A 22329-nucleotide genomic window follows, 5' to 3' on the forward strand; every position below is an offset into this window, starting at 1 on the left:
CCTTTAATGAAGGAAAGGCCGTTGTTATTGAACGTTTTAATCGTACCTTAAAAGAGAGACTATATAAAAAATTCACACAACTCGGTTCACAACAATGGTCATCTTTTATTCAGGATATTGTGGATAAGTATAATGACACGATTCACACGTCAACAAATATGAAACCATCAGAAACATTTACAAAATTAAAATATGAAAAAGAGATTAATGTCAGAAAACCTAAGTTCAAAGTTGGTGATATCGTAAGAATATATAGGTGGAAATCTCATTTTGAAAAAGGTTATACTAAACGATGGACAAACAAACTTTTTAAAATTGTTTATGTAATAGATATGGTTCCTTGGACTTAAAAGATATATGATTTAGAAGGGGAAGAGATTTTAGGTTCATTTTATTCACAGGAATTACAAAAGACAAAACTAAGCAGATAATACCCATGGGAGCAATGGGTTGGTGCTTCACTCCCTCCTACTATACACCGTTGTGGACACTCGAGGACCAAGTCCGAGGTGTATAACAGTATATAATGTGTGTCAAGGTGGGACATTCTTAGATCTGTGAACCCAAAACACAGAATCCTCAACTGAATAGTCAAGGCTTAACTTTTGTTTATTGGTGTGTGTGTGTGTGTGTGTGTGTGTGTGTGTGTGTGTGTGTGTGTGTGTGTGTGTGTGTGTGTGTGTGTGTGTGTGTGTGTGTGTGTGTGTGTGTGTGTGTGTGTGTGTGTGTGTGTGTCTGTGTGTGTGTCCCAATCCTCGCATTCAAAATCTCAACTCCAACCCTCACATTCAAAATTTCAACCCCAACCCTCATTCAAAATCTCAACCCCAACCCTCACATTCAAAATCTCAACCCCAACCCTCATTCAAAATCTCAACCCCAACCCTCATTCAAAATCTCAACCCCAACCCTCATTCAAAATCTCTACCCCAACCCTCACATTCAAAATCTCAACCCCAACCCTCACATTCAAAATCCCAACCCTCACCCAACCCTCACATTCAAAATCTCAACCCCAACCTCCCAATCCTCACCCAACATAATGTATTTTTTTCAATACGTATTTCAACAATATAGCCTGGTGTTGACACAGTGGTTAGGGCAGCGGCTTGGGATCCAAAAGGTCCTGAGTTCAAGCCCCGTTGGGCCACTGAATTAATACACCAGGGGTTGACTCAGCCAGTCATCCTTCCGAGGTCGGAACAATGAGTACCAGTGTACTGGGCCAGTGTATACCCCGGTTAAAATAGGTGTACCATATCCCTGTGTCGTAAGAGGCGACCAGGGTTGCGTCAGGAAGGGCATCCGGCGTAAAACATGTGCCAAACACTATGCGGATCATACGGATGATCCGCTGTGGCGACCCCTAACAGGAGCAGCCGAAAGAAGAACAAGAAGATTTCAACAATATATATTTTTTATGTTTTTTTTTTTCTCCTTCTAATTCTGTCTTTTAAGACTTTCAGGTTTGATGAAGTAGAAAGGGGGAGTAAGAACTTTCTTGATATTGCTCTCATCAAGCACCATCCAACAAAGAACTACATCGATAGGTTTATATCCCAAAGAGTGGTAGCATTTCAAGTCTCCAAAATAAACCCAACTTTCCAAGTCTCCAAGGTATAACCACATTCCTGTTGAGTTTCCAAGATATGTATCACATTGTGAATTATCAAGCCAGAACCCACATTTCAAGTCTCCAAAAATATAACCATCTATCCAAGACTCCAAGGTCGAACCACAATTTCCAGAAATATTGTGGGTTTCAGTGATAGATCTCACATAGTATACCTGTGAATCATCAAAGAAAACTCCATTTTTCCAATTTTTATGGGTTTCAGTGATAGATCTCACATAGTATAACTGTGGATCATCAAGGAAAACTCCATTTTTTCCAATTTTTATGTTGTTCAGTGATAAATCTCACATAGTATAACTGTGGATCATCAAGGAAAACTCCACTTTTCTGATTTTTATGGGTTTCAGTGATAGATCTCACATAGTACAAGTGTGGATCATCAAGGAAAACTCCATTTTTCCAATCTTTATGGGTTTCAGTGATAGATCTCACATAGTATAACTGTGGATCATCAAGGAAAACTCCATTTTTCAAAATGTCTGAAATTTTTGAGTCTCCAAGGTAGGTTCCATATTTAGAACCATCTTGGCAGAACCCTTTTCCCGAGTCTCCAAGGTAGTTATTTAAACCATTAAGGCAGAAGTCATTTACTGATTTTTTTCAAAATTTGTGAGTCTTCAAAGTAAAACTTGTATTCTGGCTCATCAAGGTATGACTTGTTCAGTGGGTATTGTCTTGATAACTCACAATGAGTACTATTGCTGTAAAACTCTTTTTCAGGATTTTGCTGGTCTCCAAGGTATAACTCTTTTGTTGGGCCATCAAGGTCGAGCTCGTTATGTGGGTCTTTGTTGCTCACAAGGTCTTCAACCAAGCCAACAATTTCACCCCAAGTTGTGGCAAAAACGGTATTTTCAGATACAATTTCCTGTGAGAGAAAATAATAATGTATTAATTTAGTGATTTACTTATTAAATGAGTCTATGCTTAAATTAAACTGAAAATCGGAAAATAAAATCTTACCTCAATAGATAAGAGGTTTGAATCCAGTTCACAAACTTGAAGGTTTAGTTCCATACAAGTAGTAGAACTCCAAGGAACGCCAAAATCATCCCACTCAAGGTCAAGCTCGTTCTGTGAGTCCTGGTCGCTCACAAGGCCTTCAACCAAGCCAAAAATTTCACCCCAAGTTGTGGCAAAATCGGTATTTTCAGATACAATTTCCTATGAGAGAAAATAATAATGTATTAATTCAGTGATTTAATTATTAAATTAGGCTATGCTTAAATCAAACTGAAAATAGGAAAATAAAATCTTACCTCAATTGATAAGAGGTTTGAATCCAGTTCATCAACTTGAAGGTTTAGTTCTATACAAGTAGTAGATCTCCAAGGAACCCCAAAGTCAGTACAGCACTCCATTGTCAGAATTTTTTTTTTTAAAATGGAATCTGGGTTGAACCTTTCATAGAGAAAGACTGGTTGCTATGGTTTCCTTTTTCAAAATGGAGGATTGTTTGAAAAAAATTGCCTAACAGCCCAGACAAGCCTTGGAAATTTTTTCAAAACCATAACATTCTAGAATTTTAGTGATTTCTTTGTGAGTCAGAGATGAACTGGAAATGACGTAAGAGCAGGCGGGGCTTATGAAAAGTGGGTGTGACTTGTGCAAAAAATAATCTGAGGCTCAGGATGTGGTCAAACAAGAGCATTAAGAGAAGTTTATCATTTTGTAATGGCACAAAAGGGGTATCTTAAAAAAATATAAAGATTCAAATGTTTAATTTTAAATATTTTAGATGGGGATTATTGTGCAAAGAAAATTAAACTATTGAAGGAATTTGAGAATGAATAAATCTTTATAGGTTCAATGAGTGAGCTAAACAATATGCATTGGTTATTTGAAAAAGAGTGCCCCTAGGCTTACATGTTTCAGATATTTTTTTAGAATCACCTTTAACAAATCACATTACTACTTTACTACTTTAACAAATCTTTATCTTATTACATTGGTTATTCGAAAAGAGTGTCCCGAGGTAAAAAGGGGAGAAAAATAAATATACCTTGGGATAAAAAGGGGGTTAATTTTTAGGGGGAAAAAAAATATGAATCGCTGAAAATCCCCCATTCACTAACATGGGGAAAAGTGAGCCAGAATCAGTATATTCGCCCTATTGACATGTATTGAAACAGAAATGGGGTGGGCTGTGAGACTTACATTTATTGACATGTTCATGACTGGTCAAGTGCATATTGAACAGCTGATTGTGTTTCAAACTTGAAAGAACATGGTCACTTGACATAATCGGGGACCTCTGTGGGTCTTTCTCTCGTTTACCTGAGTAATCGGACAAATTTTATGTCGATCATTTGTAACGTAACAACCACCAATGTGCTTGTTAACCTTTTTATGAGAGTTGTCGCCCTTTCATCGCCATCTTTACAATTGACATCTGACCAGGATACAAAACAAACAGAAATGCTCCGTTTGTAAAAACAAACCACTGTGCCATGTTTGAAAAGATTCCATAGAATACTGTAGCCTGTCGTTCAATCACAAGCACTTAGCAGGATTTTTTGCACTGCCTGGCTACCATTTGGGATTGACCTCCCTTCAGACACAAAGCCACAGCTCTGACAAGTCACAGATCAGGAATAAACGGTTTTCTGGGGAGGAGTCTGTGTTATATGAAAGGGGGTGGGGGAGGTGGAGGGGTTTGGGGTTAGAGATACATGGTTGGGATGTGACAAGACTGGAATCCAAATCACTTTCTCTGATTCAACATGTTTTGTGTTTTCATGTCTTTCATACAGAATTGGAAAGGATATTCCGACAATATTTCAGAGAGCCTGAGAAACCTTCATCCAATTCAGGTATGACGTCATGCAATTCACAATTTTCATTTGATAATAGTTATCTCTGTATGTAGGTTTCAGAAGGTGCAACAGCCCTCCAAGATCTCAAAGTATCTGTGTGTGTGTGTGTGTGTGTGTGTGTGTGTGTGTGTGTGTGTGTGTGTGTGTGTGTGTGTGTGTGTGTGTGTGTGTGTGTGTGTGTGTGTGTATGATAAAGATCACACGGGGTCGTTCATGGAGAGTCGGCGAGCTATCACAGGCACCCTGAACAAATGGCAAATTCTTATGTTAACCACTGGTGGGGAGGCAATAGCAAACCACCCAGTTTCTCATCAAGGGCGGTGTACCACCACCCTTGACGAGAAACTGGTTAGGCAGCTCTTTAACAGAGAATGGTACATCAGAATCAGAATATTATGAACATGTGTATCTGTATGTATGTATTAATATGTGCACGTTTATGTAGATGTGGATACGTATTGTTCTGTGGAAGGGGGAGCGGTGATCCACAGGTTGAATGTATTGAGAATTTAGCTTGGTCTGTGTGCTCGAGTAGGTTACATTTACACTTGTATGAGGGATCTGCAAGAGCTAAGGTTTATGTAATATGTGCAAAGACGAAGGTGGTGATTGGAAACTTAGAACAGACCAGGACAAGGAGTACTTTGTAAAACCTTCTGTTCAGACGAGTCCAGATTAAGTACTTGTGCCACCCGGCACTTCGATCGACAATAACAACGGGAGGGGGCTGTGATACGTGGAAAAGGGGTAGAGGGGTATCCATAACTAGAATGTGGGAAAGAATAGAATATCATTTTTATTGCCCACCCCGTCAACAATGTCTGAGATGGCGGACATTAAAATAAGTGCAGTCTGACCAACTGACCAACCATCTGTCTACGTACATTTGTGTACACATGTCAAAAAACGTTGAAGATTCATCGTTTATATTGCACATATCGTTACCTCATGACATTATCTCAAAAGATTATATCACGGCTGTGAGTGGCTGAATTATGTTGCCATGCCAACCATCTGGGTATCTTGGTTTGCAGACGCGATATTTGAAAAACGTTGTAAGATTTAGCTTTCTGATCACACAGATCTATTCCTCATAGCACCCACAAGGTGGGACACCAAGAGTATCATGCTCCTTGTTTTCCCAATCACTTTATCTGATTCAACATATGTACTGTATTTTATTTTTCCGTGCTTGAACCATTCCTGGATGCTCTTTGAAGTGTGTTGGGATCATTGTCCTGCTGCAAGACCCATGATCTTTGACAGGGGCCCAGCTTTCTGACACTGGGTTGAACATTATGCTCCAAAGTGCCTTGGTAATCTCCTGATTTCCTGATGCCATGCACACATTCAAGGCACCCAGTGCCAGAGGCAACACAGCAACCCCAAAACATCACTGAACCTTCTCCATGTTTGACTGTGGGGAAGGTGCTTTTTTTTTTGAAGGCTTCATTTTGTTTTCTCTAAACATAGAGATGATGTGCTTTACCAGAAAGCTATAATTTGGTCTCATCTTTCCACATGATATTCTCCCACAAGGATTGTGGCTTGTTCAGGTGTGTTTTGGCAAACTCCAGTCGGGCTTTCTTACGTCTCTCTCTCAGCAGTGGGGTCCTCCTGGGTCTCCATCAGAGAACCCCCTTTCATTGAGTTGGCGACGGATGGTGCGAGTTGAAACTCTCATACCTTGTGTCTGAAGGTCAACTTGAATCTGTTTGGCAGTTGATCGAGGTGCTTTCTCCACCATTCGAACAACCTTTGCTGCAATCTTCGATTAAGTTTTCTCTTGCGGACACGTCCACGGAAGTTGGCTGCAGTGTCAGGGCCTTAAACATCCTGATAACATTGCGTACAATGGAAACAGGAACATCAAGGTCTCTGGAGATGAACTTGTAATGTTGAGATTGTCCATGCCTGGCTGCAATTTTGTGCCTGACCTCCTCAAACAATTCTCTGGTTTTCTTTCTTTTCTCCATGCTCATTGTGGTGCACACAGTAACACAATACAGTAGAAAGACTCCTTTTCTCTATTCAAACTGGTTGACTGAGTGATTTTGATATTTCAGGCACCTGCAACTCACCACAGGTGAGTTCAACTCCAAAGTAAAGGAGAATCACCTGCTTGAAATATAATTATTTCAAACAACTTCCAAAAGCTGCCAATAATATTGTCTGGGCCATTTTAGGATTTCTTTGTGATGATAAGGTGTAGTAATTGTTTTTCTGCTTTTTTTGTTTCGTTCTACTGCAAACCCATAAAATACATATGTGGAGACCAAAATATTTTTTAATTTCAACAATTTTCTGGAAGAAATGGAGTATTATTTGAAAAAAGTGCATGGGTGCCAATATTTTTGCCCATGACTGTATGTATGTTTTTATATGTACACGTTCATGTCGATGTGGATACGTATTGTTATGTGGAAGGGAGAGCGGTGTTCCACAGGTTGAATGTATTGAGAATTTAGCTTGGCCTGTGTGCTCGATTCGGTTACATTTACACTTGTATCATGGATCTGCAAGAGCTATAGTTTATGTTATATGTACACAGACAAAGGCGGTGATTGAAAACTTAGAACAGAACAGGACAAGGAGTACTTTGTAAAACCTTCTGTTCAGACGAGGTCAGATGAAGAACTTGTGGCACCCAGCACTTAGATGGACAATAACAACGGGAGGGGGCTGTGATACGTGGAAAAGGGGGTAGAGGGGTATCCATAACGAGAATGTGGGTAAGAATAGAATATCACTTTTGTTCCCTGCCCTTTTAACAATGTCGGAGTTGGTGGACATTAAAATAAGCTCCGTCCGTCCGACCGATCATTGACCATCTGTCCACGTACATTTGTGTACATGACATTTCAAAAAACGTTGGACATTCATCGTTTATATTGCAGATATCGTTACCTCATGACATTATCTCAACCAGATTATATCACGGCTGTGATTGGCTGAATTATGTTGCCATGTCAACCATCTGGGTAGCTTTGCTTGCAGATGCGATATTTGAAAAACCGTTGTAAGATTTAGCTTTCTGATCACACAGATCTATTCCTCATACTACCACAAGGTGGGACACCAAGAGTATCATGCTCCTTATTTTCCCAATCACTTTATCTGATTCAACATATGTACTGTGTTTTATTTTTCCATGTCCTTCATACAGAGATTGCAAGGATATTCTGAGGATATTCGGGAAATGCTCAGAAGTCATGTTTCCATTCAGGTATGACGTCATGCAATACTGTGTGTGTGTGTGTGTGTGTGTGTGTGTGTGTGTGTGTGTGTGTGTGTGTGTGTGTGTGTGTGTGTGTGTGTGTGTGTGTGTGTGTGTGTGTGTGTGTGTGTGTGTGTGTGTGTGTGTGTGTGTGTGTGTGTGTGTGTGTGTGTCTCGGAATGGGTGTCTGTTGAGTACACGAAGGATCACACGGCAGACAATTCAAACGATCACCTTCAACTTTTTTGTCAATTGACAACCAGGTGACACCAGCACACATCAGAGAAGGAAATTTAAAATATCATTTCTTAAAACCCGCTGTTAAAATGTGCTTTAAAAAATTTTTTGGAATGCATTGTCGAGGCTCATATGAGAATGAACACAAAATGCACAGCAAGTGGGACATGAGACAAGAGGGGCGGGACAGGGGAGAACAAAACAGTGGGGAACAGAGACATTTGGTTATCTGTGGAAGGGAGAGGGATGGGGTGGGGAACACGGGGTATACAATATGGACACAACAGGGACTTTCAGGAAGGAAAGCAGGGAATTGCTAATATCATTCAATAATAATTCAATCACAATTCAATCTATGATTCATCAGAAACTGTAAAATTCCACACAGCAAATACAAGTCACGGGCAATGCTTTTTAATACTTAATCAAAGTTACGCACATATACTTCAATGCAGTTTCAAATATCTCAACAACTCTTGACAAAGGTAATGTCCACCATCACCATGTGACAAAGCAACTTTACACTCACGTTTTAAAACACCCCCTTGTGTAGTATTCGTGCTGTGAATCAATGTCAGAATCTTGCAGTGTCTGCAGGTGCAAATGAACCTTTGCCGTGTCGAAACAAACTTGCAATTGCACTTTACCATGTGGAAACAAAGGTGAAAATGAACCAACCGGCGTGTGGAAGGGTATTTGCAAATTAATGGTCAGCCTTGTGTATGGAGCGAAGGAGCCCTGTGGGAATTATCTCGCAGGATGGAAATCTCACCGAGCTTACTGAAATCATGCGCTGCTGCCCACAGTAGCTGTTGGCGTGGGATGTCAACGTGGAGTTGCTTTGCAATCCGAGTACTGTGTGGGCTCTTCATGAGCACAACCAATCTGTCAGCAGGAGTGGATCCGAACACCGGCCAGGTGCACTGGATCAACAACCATGTCTGTGGTCACCGTGTGCCCAATGATGCAAGGCTCACGATATCGTCGCAGCCTGTCTCCGCTGTGCACAGCATTCCACCGCTCCAAGACTCCAATCGCTGCTGGAGCCAGATCTCTGGTTCACCTCCATGACCACTTCCGTGTCGCTTCTCCCGAACGCTCATCATTTCTCTTTTTTATGGCAACCATGCAAGGTCAATCTAGAAGCAAGGCGACATAATGTTTGCATTAAAAGATTGACCAAAGCTTGACCATTTGGGCAGAGCGTTGTTTTCTTCAACAAATCTTTCACCCAGTTCATTTCACATTAACACAAGTGTAATTCTCATGATGATCGAACTATGCAGCCTCAAAAAAAGGCATCCTTAAAGTTCTGTTGACAATCCGTCTCGACACCAATGACGCACAGTCGTCTGCACACATAACCTTTTCTCCCAACACATGTCATTTATTTAATTCACTGTAACTCGAGTTGCCTTTCTCACAGAATTATGTCATGCAAATCGTCTTGGACAGAAAACTTAACATTTCTAACAATATCGGATTGATATAGGATTCACTACTCCGTAACAGTGTGTGTGTTTCACTTCCCAACTGGAAGCTCATCCTCAAAATGAATCTCAAATTTGTCCAAATCAAATTGACTGATCCAACACATTTTGTGTTGACCCCCCTACAAACTGTCATTCTGGTTTTTTTCACAGGCAGGGTGATACATCAATGTGTTTGCCATCCCTTGGATGGATGTTAAACTGAGCGTCACGTCTGCCAGAATTTCATGGTGGACAGTAAAGATCCCACGGGGTTGTTCATGAAGAGTAGGCGAGCTAACACCGGCACCCTGAACAAATGACAAATTCTTACATCCACCATTGCTGGAAAGGCAATGGCAAACCACCCACGTTCTCATCATGGGTTGTGTGTCAACACTCTTGATGTGTGACTGGTTAGGCAGCTCTTTAACAGAGAATACTACGACAGAATCAGATTATTATGAACATGTGTATCAATACCATTGTGGCCAAAAATATTGGCACCCTTACACTTTTTTCAAATAACTAACAATTTTCTCCAAAAATAAGTTGAAATTGACAAAAGTATTTGGTCTCCACAATTCTTTATTTCACTCTTAATATTAGAGAACTTTTGTTTTTGAATCAGAACTTAATATATCCTTTTAAATCAGACGACATTTCAGCATTTCACGTCGTGTGCATGACATTTCAAAAAACGTTGAACATTTATCATTTATAATCGCAGATGTCGTTACCTCATCACATTACCTCAACCAGATTGGATCACAGCTCGATTGGCTGAATGCTGTTGCCATGGCAACCATCTCAGTAACTTGACTCATCTACACAATATTTCAAAAACCATTGAACAACAAGCTTTCATATTGCAGATATATATTCTGGATGACATCTCAACATGCCTGGTGTTGGCTTAATGGTTTGGGTGGTGTCCTTGGGATCCAAGGATCCCGAGTTCAAATCCCACTTGGCTGTTGAATTACTACCAGGTGGGATTGACTCTGCCTGTCATCCTTCTGAGGTTGGCAAAATGAGTGCCAGCTTGTTGGTATTCTGTGTTGGAGTGGTGACCTGTCCAGGATTGTGCCCAATAGCCAAGGAGACTGCTTAGGCCTAAGTCACATTTGCTCTACGGCGAGGATACGGCAGCCGTACGCCCTCTGAATTGACAGAAACGTGTGGCGGTCGCAGAGTTTCTGCGGCGGCCTCACGGTGGCCGTACGCCGTTTGGCTATCTTTTACAGGCCGTAGGGGTCGCCGTGGAATTATAACACAGATTTATAACTTTTTTTCATTTCTTCGTTCGCCGTAGCAATTCGACAAGCCGAAAAAAAAAAAAAAACTGGTAAAAAATAAAAATAAAAAAATGACCCCACTCGTTACCATCCGTCTGGTCGCACGTTCGCCTTAGGCCCCCCCCCCCCTTGCGGTCGCCTTGCAGGCACCTTGAGGTTACCTTGCGTCTGCCTTGAAAATTCTATGGCCGCCACAGGGCCCCCTTAAGGTCACCGTGCGACATCAAATCAAAGACCATACGGCAACCCCACGTTTTCGGTCTCCACAATTTCTAAATACGCCGTGCAGCTCCCCAAAAAATAAAAACATGTGACTGCTACATTGTGTGACCGTGGAAATACTGCGGCCGCCGTATAATTGCGAGTGGCCGTAGATTTTGGAGACCCCACGGCCGCCGTGGCAAATGTGACTTCGGCCTTAGGCAGCACTAATGCTCTGCACAGAGTGTGGTCCCAATGGATGGATTGATTATCTCAACCTGATTATATCATGGCTGTGATTGGCTAAATTATGTTGCCATGGCAACCATCTAAATAGCTTGGCTTGTGCATGTGATGTTTGAAAAACCGTTGCAAGATTTAGCTTTCATATTACACAGCTCTATTACTCATACCACCCAAAAAGTAGGACACCAAGAGTATCATGCTCCTTATTTTCTAAATCACGTTATCTGATTCTACATATGTACTGTATTTTATTTTTCCATGTCTTTCACACAGAGATTGCAAAGATATTCCAAGGATATCTGGGAGAGGTTCGGAAACCTTGTTTCCATTCAGGTATGACGTTATGCAATACACCATGAGCGTGTGTGTGTCTACTGTGATTTCCCACGTTATAATTTCGTAAAATCAAAACTTTTTTTTACTGTCTCAACAACATTGTTTAGTTTCCAATGTCATAAAAAAATTCTCCTGCCCCTGCCCATGTCCACACATTTTGCAGGTTGTTGCTACTGATGAAGTCTTGGATTCACTTCGTGATAGCTTGATAATCGCGATGGCCATCTTCTGTGTCGTAGCAGTAATTAATTTTGAACCATCACGCTGGTTCATGAAAAAGAGAAAGAAAACAAAGCTCTGCTTCCACTGGTAAAGAATGCTCCAAGTTACTTTTTCATCAATATCTGAATGCCACCATCCAAAAGCATAAGATAGCTCAAAGATTTTCAAGTATTTTATCGTCAAATTTTTGGAATAATCAACTCTGACCAACTTATGTCTGGTTCAGTGATAACAGGGGATGTCAGAACACACTCTCGTCGTAAGGTGACGTTCAGCCATGGGTCACCCTTGTCATAGAAACATGAAAGATGTTATTCTGTCTTTCATAAGAATTTTCTCTTGGGCCATTGTCCTGAATTGATCCTTTTTGGGATGTGTTTCAGGTAAAATAAATATTTTATTCAGTTATCAATTTTGACCTTGGGTATTAACTTGGTGAAACCTCAAACCACCCAAGATGAACTTTGATACTTTCAAAGGAGATCACATTTGGTTTACTTCTTCTTCAATGTTTTTAGTGTTCTCAATGGCATCTCTCTTTTTGTGCCTCAACACAAGTATTACCTGTTTTATGTCTTGGTTTCGTCAGTCCACAGCCATCCTTTTTACTCTGTTTAAGTTACATCTGCAGATTCAATGTCTTGTATCTTACAAGAATGCAACATTTGTGGAACATGCTTTTTACTTCACTTTTGCTGAACTCAGAAACTTTGTCTATTTCTTGCAGTTTAAAATGTGGCCGGAAACTTCAACAGAAGCAGCAGCTTTTGCTCCAGAAGGTACTGAGAGAACAGGAAGACCAGAGGCTGAGAGAGGTCGAGGAGCAGGGGCTGAGAGAGACCGAGGCACAGCGGTTAAGAGAGGCCAAGGACCAGCGGCTGAGAGAGGCCGAGGAGATGCAGCTCAGAGAGGCCAAGGAGATGCGGCTCAGAGAGGCCGAGGAGCAGCGGCTGAGAGAGGCCGAGGAGCTCCGGCTGAGAGAGGCCGAGGTGCAGCGACTGAGAGAGGCCGAGGAGCAGCGGCTCAGAGAGACAGAGGAGCAGCGGCTCAGAGAGGCCGAGGAGCAGCGGCTCAGAGAGGCCGAGGAGCAGCGGCTCAGAGAGGCCGAGGAGCAGCGGCTCAGAGAGGCCGAGGAGCAGCGGCTCAGAGAGGCAGAGGAGCAGCGGCTGAGAGAGGCCGAGGAGCAACGGCTGAGAGAGGCCGAGGAGCAACGGCTGAGAGAGGCCGAGGAGCAACGGCTGAGAGAGGCCGAGGAGCAACGGCTGAGAGAGGCCGAGGAGCAACGGCTGAGAGAGGCCGAGGAGCAACGGCTGAGAGAGGTCGAGGAGCAGCGGCTGAGAGAGGCCGAGGAGCAACGGCTGAGAGAGGCCGAGGAGCAACGGCTGAGAGAGGCCGAGGAGCAGCGGCTGAGAGAGGCCGAGGAGCAGCGGCTGAGAGAGGCCGAGGAGCAGCGGCTGAGAGAGGCCGAGGAGATGCGGCTCAGAGAGGCCGAGGAGATACGGCTGAGAGAGGCCGAGGAGCAGCGGCTCAGAGAGGCCGAGGAGCAGCGGCTCAGAGGCCGAGGAGCAGCGGCTGAGAGAGGCAGAGGAGCAGCGGCTCAGAGAGGCCGAGGTGCAGCGGCTGAGAGAGGCAGAGGAGCAGCGGCTGAGAGAGGCCGAGGAGCCAGAGAGGCCGAGGAGCAGCGGCTGAGGGAGGCCGAGGAGCAGCGGCTCAGAGAGGCAGAGGAGCAGCGGCTCAGAGAGGCAGAGGAGCAGCGGCTCAGAGAGGCCGAGGTGCAGCGGCTGAGGCAGGCCGAGGAGCAGCGGCTGAGAGAGGCCGAGGAGATGCGGCTGAGAGAGGCCGAGGAGATGCGGCTGAGAGAGGCCGAGGAACAGCGGCTGAGAGAGGCCGAGGAGCAGCGGCTGAGAGAGGCCGAGGAGCAGCGGCTGAGAGAGGCCGAGGTGCAGCGGCTGAGAGAGGCAGAGGAGCAGCGGCTGAGAGAGGCCGAGGAGCCAGAGAGGCCGAGGAGCAGCGGCTGAGGGAGGCCGAGGAGCAGCGGCTCAGAGAGGCAGAGGAGCAGCGGCTCAGAGAGGCCGAGGTGCAGCGGCTGAGGCAGGCCGAGGAGCAGCGGCTGAGAGAGGCCGAGGAGATGCGGCTGAGAGAGGCCGAGGAGATGCGGCTGAGAGAGGCCGAGGAGCAGTGGCTCAGAGAGGCCGAGGCGCAGCGGCTGAGAGAGGCCGAAGAAGGGAATAGGTTCTTGGCCACATTGTTTTGGAAGAGTCATAGAGAGACAGCAGACAAAAGTCATAGAAATGAGCGGAAACCCCACTGTGTCGGCGCTCTAAACCAACAGCAACAAAAGCCTCACTATGAGAACCGGACACCATTGCAGCAACAACAAAAACTGCATGGTGCTGACAGGCGAAACCAACATCAACAAAACCCTCACTGTGAGAAAAGGATGCCATGGCAGCAACAACAAAAACACCATGGTGTTGAGAGTCCTTACCAGCAGCATCTGAAGCTGCACCATGAGGACAGGATGCAGTGGCATCCACAATGGAAACACCACAATTTTGAGGGGCTTCAGGAACATCAGAAGAGAGAAGAGCAAGAACAGAGACAGAGTGATCAAGAAGAAGGGGATAGGTTCTTGTCCACATTGTTTTCGAAGAACCAAAGAGAAGCAGCATGTAAAAGTACTAGAAATCAACAGAAACCCCACGGTGTTGACAGGTGCTACCAGCAACAACAGAGGCCTCACCGTGGGGGCAGGATGCAGCGATTTTGATGGGCTTCAGCAAAAACAGAAGCCCACCATGATGACAGGCTGCGATAGCAGTGCAGCAACAACAAACAGCACGGTCTTGGATGGGGTTGCAGCAAACTCAGCCTCACAGTGATGATAGGCTACAACAGAAGTGACATCAACAACAAACAGCACGGTTTTGAGGGGTTATTTCAACAGAAGCCTCCCAGTGAGGACAGGCTGCAACAGAAGTGACAGCAACAACAAACAGCACGTGGTTTTGAGGGATGACACCACCTTCACGGCCTTCAATAGGTCAGCACTTCAGGACTTTGGGTAAGTTAGAGGTGAAGATAGTGAGTGCAAACACAGCCCACCCTAACATAAAGACATCAAGTTGAACAAAATTTTGGGAATTAACCTTTCAAAATAAATTGCTGTTAATACTTTTCTCTATGAACAAGAAGACTATCTTTAATTGTGGAGATAATTGGGATTATAATTTTGGTAAGAAAGGTAATTTATTGGCATGGTTCTCCCCATGCACGATAAACAACAAGAACTTTAATTCCTCCCCCTCCCGCACCCGATTCGATAAAATCACCTTGTTCTCCTTTTAATAGATTAACTGTTCTATCAGATTCAGCTCATTTGCTTCTGTGTCCTTTCCTGAATCATTTATCAAACTGGTGGACACATCAATATATTTAACCTGTCATGTTGTTGTTTTTTCCATAGGCCCCTCAGAAGAGACTCTCATTCTCTCGACCACTCCTCGACCAAACCGTCCACTCTCACAGAATGTAAGTTGCCAAGATACATGCCTCACGTTCTTCGCCTGCATTGTGTCCCATTTTGTGTGTGCCTCAGAAGCGTTGAGACCAAACTTCTATTTTATTGCACTCAAAGCCAGACAAGCACCAAAAAAATCTTACAATTGGAGGACGTCTGACATGACTGTCAATGTAGTCATATAAAATTCAATGTGCACACATGGATGATCATTGAAGTAAATTGTCTTAAAAACCTTGATTCAAATCCAACGGGAGTTGACGATGTGAAAAACCAAGATATAAAGTTGTCGTAATGGCGACTGGAGAAGATGCATTGCATGGTGGTGGATCCATTTTTCAGTGTTTGAGTGAAAAAACAAAACAAGTTGCTTTGAAAAGGCAATTGGTCCTGGTGCTGATTTTCCAAAAGGGCCCAAATCCAAAGTTAGTTGCACTCCCTGACAATCTTATGTTTCACGATATTTCTGTCTTATTGAACCTTTAAGTTGATAATTTCAAAACATTACCCCCTTTCAAAAGTCCGAACAACCCTAATTAAACTATTTAACCGACAAGGAGCATCGCCGATGTTGTGAAAATATATGGAAGCAGCTTTCTTGTTTAAGGAGTTGATATCTTGTCTTGAATGTTTCTATATTATCTCAGACAGTTGCAATGATCAACAAACATCACAACAACCCTCCGGTCACACAGCGGTGCCGTGTCGTGTTTTATGCACCCAGTCACCAGAGAGCACCAAAGGTAAATTAGTAAAATCTGGGACAAGTTTCCTGTAATTTCAATGAATATTTCCTCATCATTTGCTGTGATTTTGATTCAGCATAACCTGTATTCATACTTTTTGATTTAAATTGTCCAATCCATTGTTTCGCTGCATTATCTTGTCTCTCAAACATCATTCAGTGCGGTGACATTTTACCCATTTATCAAAATGCTGACCATTTTCGCACCCCTTATGCAACAGAATTTTCACAAATAAGTGGTAAGAGCACCCTTTATGTTCCACACCATCATAGCAGTTAGCGTATTCTGTTGTAGAAGGATGATATATTTCATCCATCATATGAGCATTGTGTTGATGTCCATCATGCAAGCATTGGACTTCATATGAGCATTGTGTTTTGGATGTCCATCATACGAGCGTTGTATTTCGGAGTTTGGTGAGTTTGCCAAAGTTCTGAAATGCAACGCTTCTGGCACATTTCAAAATTGCTCTGACAGGGCTATTTAAATACTGCGTAGATGTTATCACCCTGGAATATGGATCTTGAATATGTATTTAAATACTGGAAATATATATGGAATATGCAATATAATCTTTTAACCTTGCAATATTTATCAGTTACAGGGTTGGCATGCAATACCATGTGTTGGTGAAATCGTGATATTAATGTTTTAGAGAAGCTGAGAAAATCAAATACACAGTTAACATGACAGACACCGTGGATGACATCACTGTTGAGAAATAATCGTGAAGCGTCCAAGCACCAGCTTGTACTCACTTTGATTACTCATATTCCACAGAATCAAACAATCAAACAATCAAAGTCACCATCAACAAAGATACCAAAACAAGTGGTGGCATCATCAGTATGAGCTTGAATCCTAGTGTAGTTTTTAAGTGGGTGATACTGCGTACAGATCGTGTTGAATATGCCCGTCGATGTCAACAGCTGTCAGGTTTGGAGTCGACTAAACATGAACATACACACAAAGATACAGGAGGAAAGCATATGTGAGATGATGAGGAAGCCATGCAACCAAGGGCGTTGCCAGAGTTTCAAAAGCGACGAGGCAAAAAGAGGTGAACTGTCCTATTTAGGTATTGTGATAGGAGTGGAGATAAGAGTATTCAGAGCACTGCTGGGTGGCTTTGATAGTTTACTCCCCAGGGAGCTCAGATGGCCAGAGGGCTCAGGCCAGATCATATTTCAGGAAATGAGCGACGAGGCAACTGCCTCGTCTGCCTCAGCCTGGCTACGCCCTAGGCAACGGATAACTCCCTGTGTTGAAAATGGGATCAAACTATTCAAATCTGATGAGCAGATCATCTGGGAACATTGCAACAAAATATTAAATCAGATCTGTCAAAATATGAGAAAGGAATTCATTCCTGAAGAAGATTTGCCTCTGATCAGCTTGAAATGAAAGCCTGGTGTTGTCCCCATGGCGAGGGTGGCTGATTTGGGATATTAGGGTCCTGAGTTTGGGTCCCGTTTTCCGCTGAATTAACACCAGGTGGGGTTGACTCTGCCAGTCATCCTTCCGAGGTCGGCAAAATGAGAACCAGTGTGTTGGTATAGGGGCACAGCATCAGCGGCAGAGTCGCTCTCCAGCAAAGTGCTACCCAGCAGCCAAGCTGCCATATGCAAGAAGAAGAAGCTTGAAATTAGAAGAAAGAAAGATTTTTATGAACTTGTTCCTCAACTCCAACTGAAGACGTTCTCATCAGCCTAGAAGACAAAACATGGGTTCGGCACATCTGAGACGCTTGTATTGAAGTCAACAAGATGAATGTTTAGACGCTTGCTAGTTATTGGTCAAAGCTGTGATCTGCGGTTGAAGATTGTTCCTCCCTCACACAACCTCTCAATCAGAGTTCTGATTTTCTGAAAACATTTAACATTGAAGTGAATGAAAAACACTTATTGACTATCCCATCCCACTTCCAAATCAACAGGACAGAAATTAATGAACGTACAAAGGAATATTTTACCAGTAAGCATTTATTAATTGAGTATATTGTGTAATCGCTTTTATAGAACTCATTACTAAATGTTTGTTCAAGTACAACTGGAAACCTTGAAAAATTACTTAATTTGATCGATTGTGTAAGTGATGTTTATATATATTTTCTTTTCAGCAATATCAACAAAGTGTTGGGAAGAACTGGGAATTCTTCAGACATATTCTTGAAATATCTTTGTCCCACTTTCTTCGTCTTCAAACTTAAAATAATTGAAACTTCATCCTCAAGATGGAGCTGGATGAAATGAAAAAGGCTTTGCTGAGTTAAAACTGTATTCTCCTTGTATTATTATTGAGCTGTTAATAAAAATTAACTGCAAAAATGATTTATGATGTGAGTATTTGGGTTGAGTTTGGGTTTGAATGCAAGGCTTGAGCCATTTCTCACACGCCACACATGGACTCGCCACGAGAGCCCCATGTGCGAGTTCGCACACACGCAGTAGAAAGCAATCAATCCTGACACACACAGACTGGCTAATAACATGTCTTGACAGCGAGGTGATCAGAATATCAACAATTTTAAAAAGCTCACAACTCCATCATTCGGTAAAACCTTAAGCAAAATGACGTTTCCACTTGTAAATTCTGACATAATCACCGACTTTAAATTTAGCTTTTCTCATGTTATAGTTAGAGAATTTTAGCAAATTGTATTGACCATCTGTGAAAATATTGCTCACCAAAAAATTTCTTCACTAACGTATTCATCTAGGTGTCTCCTAACACCTATCAATTAGTGCAAACCCAAATCCTTGTGGAAAATTCTGGGGAGCCAATCAAAGTTTGGGTGCTCAGAGGACCTGCGCGAAAAAAATCGGAAAAATTAACTTTTGCCAATATTGACTTGTGGGATGTCGAACTAGGGGTTTTTTGGGGTGCTGAATTGATTTCAACCATTAGATTTGAGGAAAAATGAATCCCTGGCCATAAAATAATGATATGATACATTTTTAGATATCTTAGACTGTGTTTTGCGGTAATTTGGCTCAATTGATTCAGATTGTTCAAATTGTGCTGAAACCAGCATACAACATTTTTGAAACCACTGCGATATTGTTGGTTATACTTGTGCTCATGCTCAGTAGAATTATCTGTGTTAGCTGACGTTAGCTAAGAGCTTTTAGCTATAAAATTATTGTGTACCGGACTCAATAGAAGTTGAATATATTCAACGTAGAGTGGACCTATTAATGTTAAAACACATCACTGTATGTGTGTTCTGTCTGTTTTGTGTCAAAATTTCATGTCCTGTCTGTTGTTTACAAAAAAAATGTCTTATTTACGTCCAGCACATGGACTGACATTACGATAGAAACCACACTCATGCGTGAGGCAAAATCCTCCGGTGGTCTAAACAGAGGCCGCTTTCGGAATGAGTCTTTTCATAAGTCTTGGGTTCAGACTCTGAACCACTTCTCATTCATTCACCAAGAGCTAGAAAGAAGCATGGCCAAATGTGGGGTACCTGTCCACACCGTCGTTAAAAGAGCCCAAATGAAGAGAGATTCTGGTGTCCTTCTCAACTGGGTTCAACAGCACTCCCAAAGACCAAGTCAACGCTGATCAAGCAGAAGAAGTTGGCAGAGCCATACAAGCTAAGATGGATGGGAAAACTGTTGTGGATGCAATGGTTACCAAACACAAGGTCAAATCACTTGCAAGCCTCAGATCTGGACCCAAAGTCAATGGCGAGAAGCTGGTTATTGACTCACTGAAGCTATTCAACCGCCTCATTGTTATCAGTGATCGTGAAGTCAAGACCAAAGAAGCTCTGCGCTTCGAGTTGACGCCAAAACCGATGTCTCTGTTTGACACAAAACAAAAGTTGCGAAAGCCAGACAAGGCTGCCCTACCAAGGTCCCTGAAGGCATGTGTGGCACCTGTCGAACAACCCCCCTGCACAAGCCTTGTGGTTGATGGCTCCTGCACAATGTCAAGTGGGAGGCTAACCTTACTTGGAAGGATGTTGCCGAGAGCTACCTCCGGTTTGTGAAGTCCATGGGGAGCCATCGCCTCCAGATAACGGTGGTCTTTGATGAATATGGCAGCTCCACCAAGGACCATGACCACCTGAGACGAACAAAGAATGCATGCTGTGACATTCAGATTCGTCTGGATCTCAAAATCATCATTGCAAGAGAAAAGTTCCTCGATAACAAGAACAACAAAGCCCAGCTCGTTCTGCTCCTTGCTGAGACATTTAGTAGGAATGGAATCAGTGTACAGCAATGCTCCGATGATGCCGACACCTCCATCATCCGCACAGCTCCAGATGAGGCAAGAGAGTCCCCTGTCGAGGTGAGGGCTGAGGACACAGACTTCCTGGTTATGCTGATTCATCATGTTGCAGACCATCCGATCTCCCTCACGACAGCCAAAGAAACATCTTACGATGTCGGAAAGATCCGGGAGGCCCTCCCAGAGATATACCGGAGATATCTCATCTTCTTGCACAGCTTCTCTGGCTGCGATAGAGTGTCTGCAATTTTTGGGTTTAGCAAACCAACTTTGCTAAGCAAGCACTGCAAGACTGATGAAGCAGAGAGGGCAATGGATGTGTTTATGGACATCCGAGCTGAGAAAGGTGAAATCATTAAAGCAGGCTGTGATCTTATCATGCTCATGTTCCATGGGAAATCCTCCAAAGACTTGGAAGACTTGAGATTCGACATCTTCAGCAAGCGAGCTGCTACTGGGAGCATAACACCTGAGAAACTCCTCCCGTCAACAGGAGCTGCAGCACAGCACTCTCTCCGAGCTTACCTCCAGACCAGAGACTGGCTGATGCTGCAAAGTCCATCGTTGGATGCCTGGGACTATGGATGGCAACTCACTGAGCAAGGATATGCACCAGTCCCTTCTACAGACCCCATTGCACCAGACTACCTCCTGACGTTTGCCAGCTGCAACTGTGCGGGGGACTGCAGCTCACTCAGGTGCTGTTGTAAAAAGCAAGGAGTCAAGTGTTTTTCTGCTTGCGGCATCTGTCATGGTAACTCTTGCCTGAACATAAACCAGCTGGATGACAAGAGGAGTGAGGAAGATACTGGGGAGTTTGATGAATAAGGTTGTAAAAGCTGACGAAGCAACATTGCCATTGAGCACAGTTCTGTTAAAAATGTCAATAAAATACATTTTATATGATCAAGGAGTGTTTTTATTTCTCAAAAATAATGGTTGGAATCAATTCAGCACCCCAAAAAACCCCTAGTTCGACATCCCACAAATCAATATTGGCAAAAGTTAATTTTCCGATTTTTTTTTTTCTTTTTTTCGTGCAGGCCCTCTGAGCACCCGAACTTTGATTGCCTCCCCAGAATTTTCCACAAGGATTTGGGTTTGCACTAATTGATAGGTGTTCGTAGACACCTAGATGAATACGTTAGTGAAGAAATTTTTTGGTAAGAAATTTTTTCACAGATGGTCAATACAAGTTGCTAAAATTCCCAAACTATTAAACTGTTTTTCATATTCTCATTTTGTGAATGTTTTTGATTTTGTTGTGGAATGAATTGTTATTGTTATCATCTGCAATATCTTGAATGAAGGATATGCATTTTTGATGGCCGAGTTGAGAATTTTTTCTATGCTGTCGCTCTTCGTAGAATTACAAAATTTAATCATCATCCATTTCCCCAGTTGGAAAGCTAATCATCTATTTACTTGGAACAAAACTTTGTGTCTGTGTAATTATAAAAATGCCTGTCATACTTTGATTTTCGCATGTGACGTTTCAAGAGAACAGGTCCAAGTGTGGAAAGCCATGTTGGAATTGAGCAGCCACTTGGAGACCTATAGTCAGGAGGCCCAATGCAGAATAGTGTACGACCCTGCTGATTCCGTGTTAGAATAGTGCAACAGGTGTAAATTGACTGTCCAGACACACAGAAACGTGAATCAACTTGTTGCCAACTCTGGATATGGATAGTATGGCCGCCATGACAGTTTACAAAATGGTCGCCATTAAATACACTTTTCGTCATATTTCAGCCGCAAATTGACATGAAATTACAAAATTAGGGTCGATTTCCATGTTTTTGAGCATGCCTGAGCTGATGGGAGTATAGAAAAAAACATTGCTCCATCCATTTTCTAAAAATAATATGACTTGTTTTTCACTATATTATTTTTAAAGAAATGTTCAGGCTCGAATTAGAATGTCTGATTATACAAACCACAATCAATGAATTTTACAACTTTGCTATAAAATGAACCTAAACTACATAACTGTGTGTTTTTCTGTTACCCAGGACTAACTGAAAAATGAAAAACGCAAGATTTCTCACAGGGGGTTCAAGGGATCGAGAAGAAGAAGAGCATGTAGACTGGAATAAATGCTTTATTTGCCAGGACAGTTCAAAAACTAGCAAGTCAATGC

General features: G+C 42.7%; 1 protein-coding gene across 1 annotated transcript; it reads left to right on the forward strand.

Annotated features, from left to right (window-relative positions):
- The first annotated feature begins 4374 nt into the window (after positions 1 to 4374).
- Positions 4375 to 18260, forward strand: LOC147023127 (uncharacterized). Its single transcript, XM_085890322.1, has 8 exons — positions 4375 to 4449; positions 7619 to 7678; positions 11394 to 11453; positions 11620 to 11765; positions 12406 to 14742; positions 15145 to 15209; positions 15846 to 15941; positions 18064 to 18260. Exons 1-5 carry the CDS (start codon positions 4375 to 4377, stop codon positions 13694 to 13696), a joined length of 1632 nt encoding a protein of 543 aa, XP_085746448.1. The 3' UTR covers positions 13697 to 14742; positions 15145 to 15209; positions 15846 to 15941; positions 18064 to 18260.
- The last annotated feature ends 4069 nt before the right edge of the window (positions 18261 to 22329 follow it).

This window comes from Eptatretus burgeri, chromosome 7 (assembly GCF_056783735.1).
Source record: "Eptatretus burgeri isolate ZD-2024b chromosome 7, Ebu_testis_v1, whole genome shotgun sequence".
NCBI classification, from domain to species: Eukaryota; Metazoa; Chordata; class Myxini; order Myxiniformes; family Myxinidae; genus Eptatretus; species Eptatretus burgeri.